Source organism: Protobothrops mucrosquamatus, unplaced genomic scaffold, assembly GCF_001527695.2.
Source record: "Protobothrops mucrosquamatus isolate PMUCROS unplaced genomic scaffold, P.Mucros_1.0 scaffold1776, whole genome shotgun sequence".
Lineage (NCBI taxonomy): Eukaryota > Metazoa > Chordata > Lepidosauria > Squamata > Viperidae > Protobothrops > Protobothrops mucrosquamatus.
Window position 1 is genome coordinate 75,071 of NW_015387914.1, and position 14,855 is coordinate 89,925.

Consider the following 14,855-nt stretch of genomic DNA (forward strand, 5'->3'; position numbering starts at 1 on the left):
AGACCGGCAACGTTCTTCATTGGGAGGGAGATAAATCCATTAAAAAAAACAACAATACTTCTCCAGACAACAAGGCAGCATGGATAAAAAAAGATGATCGAGAAACAATGCCTACTTAACAACAACCAAAAATAAAAAAAAACTCATTTTCAGGAGATCATCAGGGAGTGGTGAAGAATTGCTCAGACAAGCTGTTTTCCATAAGATCAATGCAGAGGTTCCAATTTTGAAGCCTGTCCTGAAAATATAAACGTGCAGCAGTAACATTTTGCTCTGCTGAGTTGCGTTTTCATAGTCAGTGAAGGAATCCTGGATGGCTACAAATTTATCTATCTATCTATCTATCTATCTATCTATCTATCTATCTATCTATCTATCTATCTATCTATCTATCTATCTATCTATCTATCTATCTATCTATCTATCCATCCATCCATCCATCCATCCATCCATCCATCCATCCATCCATCCATCCATCCATCTATGTAGATGTAGATGTAGATGTAGATGTAGATGTAGATGTAGATGTAGATGTAGATGTAGATGTAGATATAGATAGATAGATAGATAGATAGATAGATAGATAGATAGATAGATAGATAGATAGATAGATGTAGCTATAGATATAGATATAGATATAGATATAGATATAGATATAGATATAGATATAGATATAGATGATATAGATAGATAGGCAGGGCTTTTTTTGTCATAGAACGCCCAGAATGGAGTTCCGGCACCTTTTTTGGATGGAACCTTGTAGGGTAGGCAAGGCGGGTTGTATGACATGTGTGAGTTCCGGCACCTTTTATTTTTACAAAAAAAGCACTGTAGATAGATAAAGATAGATAGATATAGATAGATATGATATATATATTAAATGATCCAGAGCAGGGGTCTTCAAACTTAGCCCTTTTATGACTTGTGGACTTCAATTGGCTGGCTGAATCAGGATCACCTGAGTGGTGCAAACGGGTGATCTATCTATTTCCAGTCTACAACACAGTCCTTTCAGCAGTTCCAAGAATGCTCCATACTCATTTGCACACCTACTCAGGTGACCCTGAAGACACAGATACACCTCCAGGTGGTCTCAACGACTCTGGAAAAGAATGCATATGACCAGCTGTCTGCAAGGACTATAAAGCCTTCCATTCCCCACCATCCAGTCAGAGCCGAAGAAGCTTCTTGCATGAGAAGAAAAATGTCTTCAAAGAAAAACAAGAAAGTCCAGTTGCCTCCTGAAAAAGCGCCTTTGAGACAACCAGGACCTGGATGACGGAGAATCCCCATAGACACCAGCAACTAAACCAAAGGTCAGAATTTGGCCAACTCTTACTGCTGGATTTAGCAAGGCAAGACAAAGTCTGTCTCTCACGGGCATTAGGGAGGGACGCCAAGGTCACCAAGTGAAACACCAAAATTGTCACACTTACGTAAGTTGTTAGCAGGTGCTCTCGTCTCCATGTTCTCGTAATGCTGCATGTGAACCACAATATTGAGATCGGTTTCCATGTGATCCGTCATGCAGGCACCTTCTGGTCGCATCACATCTGCCAGAGCTCTGAGGAGTTGTGAAAAGAGAGGAGAATTAAGTTCACGTGCTTCACAACTCTTGTGTCCTGGTTCCGATAGATGAGACCAGTAGAAATAAGAACTCCGAGGCAATTGCTTTCCTCAAAGAACACATTTAATGGCTACATTTTATCAGCACGAACAAAGGTGAAACCAAGACTGAAAGTTCCCCCTCCCAAGGTTACAAAGTAAAACATTGAACTTCCCATCCCTGCAGTAGGTCATAAATCACAACCCCCAATTAACTACTTTGGCGGGCTTTCTAATGGAAACTTCAGCCCGCCAAAACTTAAGTAACTTGACCTTGGTTCCCACAGAAATAACAATAACTGTTCTGTGGGAACCAAGGTCAAGTTACCGAAGTTTTGGTGGGCTGAAGCTTCTGTTAAAAAGCCCGCCAAAGTAGTTAATTGGGGTAGACATAACAATGTCTAAACTAAGAGAATGCATCTCTCCCCTCCATCACTGTGGCAACCAAAAACGAAGAAAAAAAGTGATAAAGTACAGGTAGTCCTTAACTTACAACAGTTCGCTTAGTGACTGTTTGAAGTTACAATGGCACTGAAAAAGCCACAGCCACAGCCGAGCAAGACACTTGCCTGTGGTGCTCTTCCTCCTGTCCGAGGTTTTCATTGTTGTGAGCATTTCTGTTGAGGATTGGCAGTGGGGGTGGGGTGGGGGTGTTTGGTTTTTATTTCCCCCGTCTGCTGGGTGGTTGCAGCAGGTTTTGGTCACTTCACATGACCCTGGGACACTGTGACCATCATAAATATGAATCAGTGCTGGCCAGAAAATCAAGATGCCTGCATTTCTTTAAAACAAATCACTCCCTATCGTGGCAAATTTGGGGGCTTTGGGGCGGAAAGCATTTGAATCCCAGAGTTCTAGAACTGAACTTCTAAAAAATAGAAGAGGGATGAAATAGGCTGCTTTGAAAGAATACTGGACTGGTTCCTTGGGTTTTTCTAAAGGTTCTGAATATTCAGATCCCTTAAGAAAAAACGAGAAAAGGATGAGCGTGCCTGATCCAAAAAGACAAAGAAGGCGGGAGGAAAAAGAATGGAAAATCTTAAAAGAAAGACTCAGAATAAGTTGAGGAGCTGAGAAAGTTGGAGCAGCAGCAACAGATCAAGAAAGCTGGAGCATTGGCCTACATAACGGAGAAAAATCACAGAACTGGCCACAGCTTCAAAGAGCTGAGCAACTAAGCTCCTAAGAGGGAAATGTTATTTATACTGTGATCTGCAGTTCTGGGCAAAGCCCTAAATCCTGAAAAATAAAAAATCACACACCTACAAACACCTGCCTACAAAGAAGCAGTCAATTAACCCAGCTTTTGGGACAGATGAAAAAGAAAAGAAGAAAGTTGGCAAAGCTAGCTATAAATATGTTAAAATGCCGGAGACAGCAACCTGTTTAGTAGGAGAATGTGAAGTGCAAGAAAGATCCAAATGTTCAAATGGGAACAAAATAAATAAAGGGCACTTTTCTTTGCAGAAAATGCCTGCCAGAGCTTCCTTTGACTCTGTGCTGTATTTAAAAGCCAAGTAGGTGACATTAAGCACATCCAATTGTCTAGGTATAAAACTCATACCCAGCTCTTGAAATTTCCCCCTGCAAATTCTCATTCCCTTGGAGAGAAATTTCCAGAGCAAACTTATATTTATTTATTTATTTATTTATTTATTTATTTATTTATTTGATTTGTACCCCGCCCTTCTCCTTACCGGACTCAGGGCGGCTGACAGCCTTATAAAACCCATATTACAATAAATATCAATTTAAAACCAGATTAAAAGGAAATATTTGTAATGGCCTAATAATTAAAATTTCCCTTAAAAACCCCACTAGGCCAATCCCGCTTGTTGGAAAAGCCATGTCTTTAGGGCACGGCGGAAGGAGGGGAGATCCGGGATCACCCGGATCTCTGGGGGTAGTTCGTTCCAGAGGGTGGGGGCTCCCACCGAGAAGGCCCTCCCCCTGGGGGTCGCCAGCCGGCACTGTCTGGCTGACGGCACCCTGAGGAGACCCACTCTGTGGGAGCGTACCGGCCGATGGGAGGCAACCTGCGGCAGAAGGCGGTCTCGGAGATATCCAGGTCCGATGCCATGGAGCGCTTTGAAGATGATGACCAACACCTTGAAGCGCACCCGGAAGGCCACCGGCAACCAGAAGATTTGTGTGGGGAGGAAAAAACAAGGGATGTTTTTTTGAGCAGATCCAGACTTTGGGAAGGTACTAGATCAGCTCATCCCAACCTAACACATCCACTCCAATCTTTTTTTGAAACCCAACTTCCGTCTCCGTTAAGAAGCAGCATGAAGAAAAAGCATTAAGGCAAGCAACAGGAAGTCAAAATTCTGGCCGGATTATGATTTAAAAACATAAGTTAGTGGGATCCAATTTGAGTCGGTCACCAGGACCAAAGGATCCTGCTACATTATGGTGGGACACATACAGGGCTTTTTTTCTCATAGAACATCCAGAACGTAGTTCCGGCACCTTTTTTGGATGGAACCTTGTAGGGTAGGCAAGGCGGGTTGTATGACGTGTGTGAGTTTCGGCACCTTTTTTGTTTTGTTTTTTAGAAAAAAAGCACTGGACACATAGATTTGCCTTCATTCACATAAATTAATCCCTATGATTATGAGATTAAATTTGAACAGGTAGTGCTTATTCTAAGAAAAGCATCCTTGGCATTCTAGATTTAATTGGTGTGTGAAAATGCAACAATTAAGTGGGAGGAGGAGGAGGAGGAGGAGGAGGAGGAGGAGGAGGAGGAGAAAAGGAAGGAAGGAAGAAAGGAAGGAAGGAAGAAAGGAAGGAAGGAAGAAAGGAAGAAAGGAAGAAAGAAAGAAAGAAAAAAAGAAAGAAAGAAAGAAAGAAAGAAAGAAAGAAAGAAAGAAAGAAAGGAAGGAAGGAAGAAAGGAAGGAAGAAAGGAAGGAAGGAAGGAAGGAAGGAAGAGAAAAAAAGAAAGAAAGAAAGAAAGAAAGAAAGAAAGAAAGAAAGAAAGAAAGAAAGAAAGAAAGAAAAAAGAAAAATGCAATCTGAGATTTCCTAGAATTGGGAGTTTCTGCTTGTGCCTCTCCCAAATCATAGGAAAATGAGCAGCTACACAGAAAGAGAAGCTGAGCTAAATAGATGTTAAAAAAACACACCAAGCAGTGTTCATGGCATGAATTATAGCTGAACTCCTCCAGTTTTCTCTGCCTTTTTGGATGGGAAAGCCTTCTGAATCCTCCTTGGCAGAACTCCCATGTTGGTGGAGATATTCCCACGTGGCTAATGAGTAACACCAAAATTCTTCTATCAGCAAAGTATTATGAGTGTGTCACATTTTTCTTTGGGGTATATTTCAAATCATGCTTTAAAGCAGAAATGGGCAATCATCAGACTTGTAAGATCTAGGCTAGGTTCAGATTTTAAATCGAGAAGGTGGATTCAACCAGGGTTTAATGAATAAACAACGCGGGCTGGATTCCGACCCCAAGCGAAGCCACAAGGAAGCCATCCTTAGTTCGGTTTGGTATGATGTCGGCTTCTCGGAAATCTTGTTCCATCTTCTTGCAGATGTTCTTACGGATGTTTCATCACCAGGGGATAGAATCAAGATCACGTGAAGTATTAATATCACTTTACAAGGCCTTGGTAAGGCCACACTTGGAATCCTGCATCCAGTTTTGGTCATCACGATGTAAAAAAGATGCTGAGACTCTAGAAAGAGTACAGAGAAGAGCAACGAAGATGATTAGGGGACTGGAGGCTGAAACATATAAGGAACGGCTGCTGGAATTGGGTATGTCTAGTTTAACGAAGAGCGCCTGAAGGCAGGACAAGAAGCAACGGGTGGAAATTAACCAAAGAGAGAAGCAACCTAGAACTAAGGAGAAACTTCCTGACAGTGAGAACAATTAACCAGTGGAACAACCTGCCTCCAGAAGCGGTGAATGCTCCAACACTGGAAGTTTTTAAGAAGAAACTGGACAGGCATTTGTCCGAAATGGTATAGGGTTTCCTGCCTGAGCAGGAGGTTGGACTAGATGACCTCCGAGGTCTCTTCCAACTTTATCATCATCATCATCATCATCATCATCATCATCATCATCATCATCATCATCATCATCATCATCATCATTATTATTATTATTATTATTATTATTATTATTATTATTATTATTATTATGTCTGCAAGAAGGAAAGCCAGTCCAGGAAACACCAAGAACCCAACAATATAGATCACCCAGCTCTTTATTCTCCATTAGCCCAATTTTCCAGCTGGGACTCAAATCCCTAACAATGCTTATCTTGAAGAGCAGATTACAGCCACGTCTGGGAGAAAAGTTAAAGAGGAAAATGACACTGGGCAGATAGCCAGTTTAGGCCCAAGAGAATGGCACTAGCAAAGCTTACAAACAAACAGACCACAATCCTTTCTGCCGTTTCCCCTCCAGCCACGTAGCTCATCGCTTTTTTGCTTTTTTAAAAAAAAATTGATTCTTGCCATTTTTAGGTCTTTAGTTATAAGACATTTGTGCTCAACTGTTGCATATCATGGAGATGTCACTGTGGACCATAGCCCCTCCTGCCTCCTCACCTGTTGGCCTGGTTTACTCCATACAATCAACCCTACACCAGTTGTTACATTTATACAATACATCATGCCTATTGAAATAAACCTTATTATGGGCTGCTCTTCCAACCTGGGTTGGTGGGGTGGCTCAGCTGTTAAGACACCCAGCTTGTTGGTTGGGAAGCAGTCCTGGTTCGAAACCCAAGCGCCATGTGGTGGGGTGAGCTCCCGTTCCAGGCCCAGCTGCTGCCAGCCTTGCAGTTTGAAAGCATGCAAATGTGAGTAGATAAATAGGTATCACTTCGGTGGGAAGGGAAGAGTGCTCCATGACATACATCACGCTGGCCACATGAACATGGAAACGTCTTCAGACAGTGCTGGATCAATGGCCTTGAAACAGAGATAAGTATTGCCCCCCTACAATCAGAAACAACGATCGGAATAAAATTTGCAGGGATTCCTGTATCTTTTACCTTGCAACTTGTTAAGCCACAAACAAACAGATGACACAAAAGTTTAGCTAGATTTTCAAGGATCTACAAGGCAGATCATCACGGTCATCCCTGACAAATCCTCAACACCCATTTCAGCTTGAAGTCTATAGGGGGGACATGATAGCAGTCTTCCAGTATCTCAGGGGTTGCCCCAAAGAAGAGGGAGTCAAGCTATTCTCCAAAGCGCCTGAAGGCAGGACAAGAAGCAACGGATGGAAACTGATCAAGGAGAGAAGCAACCTAGAACTAAGGAGAAACTTCCTGACAGTTAGAACAATTAACCAGTGGAACAACCTGCCTCCAGAAGCGGTGAATGCTCCAACACTGGAAGTTTTTAAGAAGAGACNTGCCTGAGCAGGGGGTTGGACTAGATGATCTCCAAGGTCCCTTCCAACTTTATTATTATTATAATATTATTATTGCTACTTTCCACATCATCAACACCCAATTTCACAAGTACTTTGTTCCCTTTCCTCTCTTTTTTTTCAATCTACATCTGTCTAACGTTCAGCCAATGCTATATGGCTTTAAAATACCTCAACTTTCAACCTAGCTCAAACATTTGACCTATGTTTTTATTATTCTTTTGTTCTTCTTCTGGAGAAAATAGCTGGGATGGGAGTTTTAGACTCACTTAAGTCACGATAGCTGGCTGGGTGACTTTGGGTCAGTCATCAGGAGACTGTGAGTTCTAGTCCCACCCTAGGCACAAAGGTTGGCTGGGTGACCTTGGCCCATCACCAGGAGATTGTGCATTCTAGTCCCACCTTAGCCATGAAAGGCAGCTGGGTGAGTTTGGGTACAACTGTAAGTCCCTCCTGTATAGGAGAAGGACAGATAGAGCCTGAGGGTGGAGTCAAGAGAGCAATCAGCCTAGAGTAATTATGTTCCCACAAATGGTCTAGATCCAATCCCTCTTGAATTCTGTTGATTCCTATCTAGCCCACATTTAGTGCTGACCATTAATTAACTAGATTCTTATGAGCAATAAATTAGCTAACTGGAACCTAATGTGTGGTCCTGATTCTTTGCAACTGACACGCTCCGCATTCCAGCAAGGCAGCATCAGGAATCAGAGAACAGGGGGGCTCCACAAGGTATATGATCACTGACAAAAATGCTCTTCCCCCCACCCCACCCCTAAAGAAAAGAGAAGCATCTGAGCCCAATAAAAACACCCTAGAATCCATCTCCATGTACTAGTAACTATGGCGTGAGCAGGTGCACCCCAACCGTTGGCACCAGCTGGCTGCTTGGAAACAGAACGTGGAATCACAACAGGGAAGAAAGATGCAGGAGGCTTAGCCAAGGCCAGTGGTGGTTGCAGCCTTTAACAAAAGCACAAATCCAAACGAAGCCTGAGAGTTCACACACACACGGCATCCAGCAATCTCTGGATGAAATCAAACCGTCTTCCAGCAAACAGCTGTTTGCCAGAGAGGACTTTGAGAACCGATTTTGCAATGCTCTGCCCACAGCTTGGCTTCAAGCGATTAAACATCTTTACCCACAAGCAGAGTTCCGCCTGTAGGAAATTATCCCCTTTGATTTCTTAGATGGATCTGGTTTCTCCTGGCTGGGGATGGGGCCTATGTTCTCCGGTGCTTCCACTCGTGGGTAGCTCAACAGTTTCCCACAGAGCAGGCCGTCTATGCTGTGTTCATTCCCACATGCTGGTGGTCAATCAGACCTTGTTTTTACCCATTGCCAGGGTTTGTACAGCACTCAACTGTAAGCTAACTGCCTAGATTTGAGGTGCTGGCTAAAAATGGTTGGCTAGTTTATGTTTTATTGGTCATATGAATTCGGCCCAAAGATGAGAGATTAAGATTCCTTTCTATCTCTCTGTTGTGTTCTGATTTAAGACTAGAGTTAGTCATAGGCAGAGATAGATAGATATAGAGATAAATAGATAAACAGAGATAGAGATAGAGATGCTAGAGATAGATAGATAGATAGATAGATAGATAGATAGATAGATAGATAGATAGATAGATAGATAGATAGATAGATAGATAGATACTGTAGATAGATATAGATGGTAGATAGATGATAGAGAAATAAATAGATGATAAATAGATACAGAGATACTGTAGATAGATAGATAGATAGATAGATAGATAGATAGATAGATAGATAGATAGATAGATAGATAGATAGAAATAGATGATAAATAGATACAGAGATACTGTAGATAGATAGATAGATAGATAGATAGATAGATAGATAGAGAGAGAGAGAGAGAGAGAGAGAGAGAGAGAGAGAGAGAGAGAGAGAGAGAGAGAGAGAGAGAGAGAGAGAGAGAGAGAGAGAGAGATATGATAGAGAAATAAATAGATGATAAATAGATATAGAGATATTGTAGATAGATGGATGGATGGATGGATGGATGGATAGGTAGGTAGGTAGGTAGGTAGGTAGGTAGGTAGGTAGATAGATGATAGAGAAATAAATAGATGATAAATAGATTCAGAGATATTGTAGATAGATGGATGGATGGATGGATGGATGGATGGATAGATGGATGGATGGATGGATGGATGGATGGATGGATGGATGGATGGATGGATGGATGGATGGATGGATAGATAGATAGATAGATAGATAGATAGATAGATAGATAGATAGATAGATAGATGATAGATAGATAGATAGATAGATAGATAGATAGATAGATAGATAGATAGATAGATATGTTTCTCCTTGTAAAAGCTTTGGTTATTTTGTCCTCTAATACCTATTTTATCTTCATATCGGTTTTCTATTTTATCTTCATATCTATCTATCTGTCTGTCTATCTGTCTGTCTATCATCTATCTATAATCTGCCATCTATCATCTATCTATCATTTGTCATCAAGTCCAGAATTCACAGTCTTCCGGTTTCTAGTCTGATACCTTAACCATTACACGAAGCTGGCTCTCCTATTTTTTCTATAATCCCCTTACAATTCTATAGACTGTTTTCAGATTTTTTTTCCCCACTAGTGTTCTGTTGTATGCTTTGTTCAAACTTTTCCTAAGTTTTTCTGCTTCTTCTCTTTTGGGCTGCTGCTTGCCTTTCCATCATTCTAGCTTTGTCCAGACTTTTCACTGTCCAGAAGGGCTGGGAAACAGACCAGAACATTCCTCTTTCTTGTTTCCAACCTTCAAGCCTCCAACAATAACAGAGCCAAAACAGAGTCAAAGGGAAGGTGCCAGGAACGGAGAATTAGCTTAGCCAAAAGAACAAGATGTCAGAATTGAAGGAGAGCGAATCCCTTGCTTGCTTTTGTGCACTAAATAGGTGGGCATCCCGCTATTTTTTACCACTGAAGATTTATTGGCTTATTGAGAGTGATTGGCCCAAGTGTTACCCAACTGGATTGGTGAACTAGAATTCACTTTCTCCCAGGTTCTAGCCTGATGCCTAAGCACTACAACACCAAATAGAATATATCACAAATCCCCAATGGGGTGATTAAAGTTGAAAATAAGCAATGTAGAAGCACAAAAGAAGAAGACAAAAAAATGCCACTAATCTCAACTATTGCTCCATGATGCCCCATGTCCACAGAATAATTAACCTTCTATTCTATCTCCATATGTTCTCTTAAAGATCTAGTTTTCACCCCCTTCCAAAATACCAATGGTTCTAGCTTTCTTAGGCCTTCAGATCTAGAAAGCTAACTTGGACAGAGGCAGGACTCAAGGGGGAATCAAATGCCTAATTTCTTACCATTTGCAGCCATGTTTATTAATGCCATTAATAAATAGTCACATTAATGCCCGGTGAATGCCATGCAACATCTCCGCTAGCAAGGCGTTTAAGCTTGGATCAATGCAAAAGCTGTTAAGTATCCTCAATAAATAAAAAAAAGGTAGATCGAGTTGTATAAATTGCTCTTTTTCAGCCCCAAATGATTATCTTTCAACTACACTCGCTGCACTAGCTTAACCAGGTCAGATAAAACCTTGGGGTCTTCTTCTCCGTGGAAAGCTCGGTATGTGTTTATCATGATTAGGCTAGATAGATGGTGGAGAGGAACAGACACACGTCCACACGTGCAAACATCCATGCACAAAACATACACATTTACTAAGAGAAAGAGGCTTAATGTGTGAATCCGTTCTATCTGGTGAACTTAGGATGTGTTTTGCACATCTGTAGTGCCAACCCAAAAAAAGGATTAATTCAGTTACCAGGTAAAATAAGTTACGTGAATGATGCGTTCATCATTGTAATAGTTTTGGATGCTGCAAAAATGTGAAACTATCATGAAAGGTTGCCTGGCTGTAAGAGAGGCCAAGAAACCATAGAATGGTTTAAATAAGTTCTGGCTTGGTCACTTAGCAAGGAACCCAACAACTGCTTCTTCAACTACAGAACAGAATAACAGAGTTGGAAGGGGCTTCCAACAGGGACATCTGTTGGAGGTCTCTCTTATTCTGTTCTGTTATTCTGCTCTGTCCATTCTGTTCTGTTCTGCTTTGTCCATTTTAGAATACAGCACATAGAATAGGAAGGGACCTTGGAGGTCTTCCAGTCCTACCCCCTGCAAATGGCAGGAGATCCTATGCTATTTTGTTCGACATCATCTTCTCAACACCTTGACCTGTGGACTCTTTAACTGGACATTGTTTGAGATGGAATGTGGGATACACCAGCCTAGACTGACTCGCGACTCTGCCGTTCAAGTTGAAGAGATGCCCCCATTCACCAGTTCCGTTTTGTACCCTTAGACTCCTGAAGTCAGAGGTGAGACTGTCTCCATTACAGATGGCCGGTCTCCTGACAAGAAGAGGTTTTAAGGCCAGGGTGGGTTCAAAGGCCAGTCAAGATCTGCTGTCAGGTCTCTGGCAACTTAGATCAGCAGGAATCTTGGATCCCAACAGAGAATAGCAAAATCCAACAACTCTCCTCTCCACGCACAGCTGAAGGGAGTGAGCTTGGAATAACCAGAAGAGGTTTGGTTGTGGAAAAAAATTAGGAGTAAAATACATTTTGGAGCATCTGAAGAGATTCCTGACTTCCGTATAGTCTTACAGACATTCTGTTCAGAAGCAGTTCACTGTTGCTTATCATGTACTCTACTTGATTGATCTCAGGACTGTAGCAATCACAAAACAGACTCTAATGAAGCTTGGCATTGCCTCTCTCTGGTTTAAGGTGTCCTGTTTGGGCAATTGTAGCTCCCATTCCTTCCTTTAGTCCTCAGTCAGGATTGCATGCAGGAAGCACACACCCCCAGCCCACTAGTCCCCAAGGAAATGATTTTGTAAAAGTTAGCTTTTGGGAAACAACAAGCAGTGGAGATAGGCAAATAACACCTTACAACGATGGAGGGGGAAAAAATGGAAGAATGTTCAGTTTGGTCTTCCTGGAGAATTTAGATTTCAAGGAAAGATTTGATCGCAGAGAGGACAAGCTCCCTTCTGGAAGGGAGAATTAAGCAGAAGAGACGACGACAACAACAAAGAAGCAAATGATCAAAACTGGGGCCTGGTTTAACTGCACCGAATCTCAGATTCTGCAGGATGTGTGTAAACACATCGGTTCCCATTCTTTCTTCTTTCCGCAATAACACGATATGGTGACCTCGGTGTTTTTACATTACACCTGTATTGATATAATATAGAGACTACAGAAACACAGAGATCTGAATAAGAGGAAGGAAGGATCTTTTTCCAATCTTTTCAAAAAGCAGTAGATTGGAAAGGCATCCTTGAACTTCTTGGCCTGGAATTAGTGGATTAGATGCCTCACCTTGGACAAGAGCAAGCCCTCTCTCATTCTCTCCTCCCCCCCCCTTAGCAAACCTTAGAGAAGATCACAGGAGCTTTGGGTTCCTACCAATGCCTGTACTCGGCTTTCTTCTTGGTAGTAAAAAAATGATCGCCCATCAGCCAGTTTATAAATAGCAAATAATTGCTAGTGAAAGGAATGGGTGATGCATTCTGAGAACTATTTTGGGTGCCTGAATGCAGGGGGGAAGCTGTTAATCACAAAGCAAACTGCAAGATCCCAAGCTGGAAAGGTACTCCAGGTGTTTAGTCCATCCTGAATGTTGGGGGACGGAGGAAGGAGAAAGAGAGAGAGAGAGAGAGACAATGGGAAGGGAGATAGACCCCAGATGGAGAACCTTGACTGGCCATCACTCACTTCATCTGCACCCAATAAAAAAAAGCATTTTCTGGTGAGGCCATCCTTCCTCTTGAGAACTTCTTCCGTAAGTAGATATCCATCTGATGTGGCACGGGAAAGCCACCTGGTTGTTGACCACAGTTCTCACCTCCATTACCCAACCCAAGAGCCAAGGAGGACATGCACCACAAAGCACCCTTGCTTTCTTACTTCTCCAATGAAGCTATTTGCTCTGTTTCCCTCTCCCCCTCCCCTCCTCCTTTTTTTGGTTGCTTTTAATTGTTTTTATTTGATCTACAAAATGTCTCTCCCCATCTGCTTTGCTTTCATGTGTTGGGGATTAGCATAATGAATCAGACAGACCCTATAACTTGACAAATGAATTGCAACTTTGAGTCCCTCCTGTTGCCATCAGGGTGGGTAGCAGGGAAATTTGATGGGGAGATGCTGGATGGAATTTCAAGAAGAGGCAACAGGCCAAAAACAGATTCCACCAACCTGGACCTCACCCCCTGAGGCGGTTGGAGTTACAAACAGCTTGAACCCAGCAGCATTGTTGGGCAAAGAGAAGCGGGTGTAGGTTTGAACTAAGCCTGCCATTGCTCAGTGGGTATAGCTCTGAAATAAATGGGTGCACCACAAACACATCCACACACTGCTTTTCACCCAGTGCCTGTTCTCATCAGACAGCAGAATGTGCATGTGATGTTATCATGCTATTGAGCATCCCTATCTTTACTGTAGGGACCAAGCTGTTGCAAGTTTACACCTCCAGGGTGGGTTTTTGTGAATTGGACCACCTGGAATTGTATGGTTATCTAATGGATTCCATGTTAGGGTATATCTCTGCTTTTGCTGAGCTCTGGATTGGAAGGAGAGTGATTGGGAATTACGGGAAAGGCCCCCACTTTTTTGAGCCCAAGTAGCAAGATGATAAAAGGGGTGTGTGCATGCAGACACGTGTGAGTGTATGTGTGTGTTGGTGGATGGGCATACTGCTGGGCGTTGATTTGTCCCCCCCCCCCGCAGAGGATTTGGCCCTACACATCCATTAGAGTTCCAACAGATGCAATGGGGAAAAATCTTTCTATGGTTCTGCCTACCTTAACCCAACATCCTGAATGGTTTCCGTTGTTGCTGTTCTCCAACATCTGCAAGTGCATGTGACTTCTTTCCTGTCCACCTCACTCTTGAAGGGCTCTTGGGCCACAATTGCACAAGACCGTGTGTGTTGACTGCCCCTGCAAAACCTCCCCCTCGCTTTTCCAAGCTTTATAAGATTGAAGGAGAGGACATGCACTTATTCCCACAGACACACTCCAAGAAGAGAAGATGTTCACCCCATCGTGGCTGGGAGGAGTTCCCCCCCCCAGGCCAAAACAGCAGAACAGGCCTGCGGCAGGTGGCATATGGCATCGGGGGTGGGAGGTGGAGTGGGTTGGGAAGGGGAGGATCCCCCAAAGGAAGGAGGAGGGACGGGGCTCAGCTTACCTGGACATGTGTTCCCGCTGGGGCCGGTGTGCTTTCTCCAGCCCCAGTTTGGTGAAGATGCCCACCAAAACCATCACGGCAACCACCCCACAGATGATGTAGACGATGAGGTTGGTCTTGTCACGGGTGGGGTCGTGGGACGGGTCCATGGGGCGGTTGGTCATCTTGCGCCCGTTAAGCCAGGGGGGCTTGATGTAGTTGGTGCAAACGTCCTGGTCCAGCCGCCTCTTCTGATCCTGGCAGCAGAAGCGGAAGCCACACGTGCCACAGCAAAACGGGTAGCCGCGGACGCTGCAGTTGAAAGCCTCGTCCCACTGGCCCATCACATCAAAGTAGCCCCGGCATGCCTCCGGGCTGGGGGGCGGCTCCGAGGCGTCGGCGGGTGGAGGCTCACCCGCTCGGCTGTGGTTCCCGCCGGAATCGAACAGCATCACGATGCTGCCCAGGTGCTGGCCGACTTTCTCCTGCGCCTGACACAGGAGAGGGGGGAGGAGGTCCGCCGCCAGGTAGCCCAAAACCAAACGGAGGAAGCCCTTCATCCTTCGCAGCAGCGCAACACCAGGACACCTGAGGTTGCCTTTCCTGCCGCCGCCGCCGCCGC

General features: G+C 43.6%; 1 protein-coding gene across 1 annotated transcript; it reads right to left on the bottom strand.

Moving 5' to 3' along the window:
• Positions 1 to 1,436: 1,436 nt before the first annotated feature.
• On the bottom strand, positions 1,437 to 14,793 carry LOC107293925 (protein shisa-9-like; the record flags this gene model as incomplete). Its single annotated transcript, XM_015823113.1, has 2 exons — positions 14,255 to 14,793; positions 1,437 to 1,564 (listed from the first exon to the last, which is right to left on the bottom strand). Coding segments are annotated over exons 1-2 (667 nt in total), but the record flags the coding sequence as incomplete, so codon positions are not given.
• Between the last annotated feature and the right edge of the window lie 62 nt (positions 14,794 to 14,855).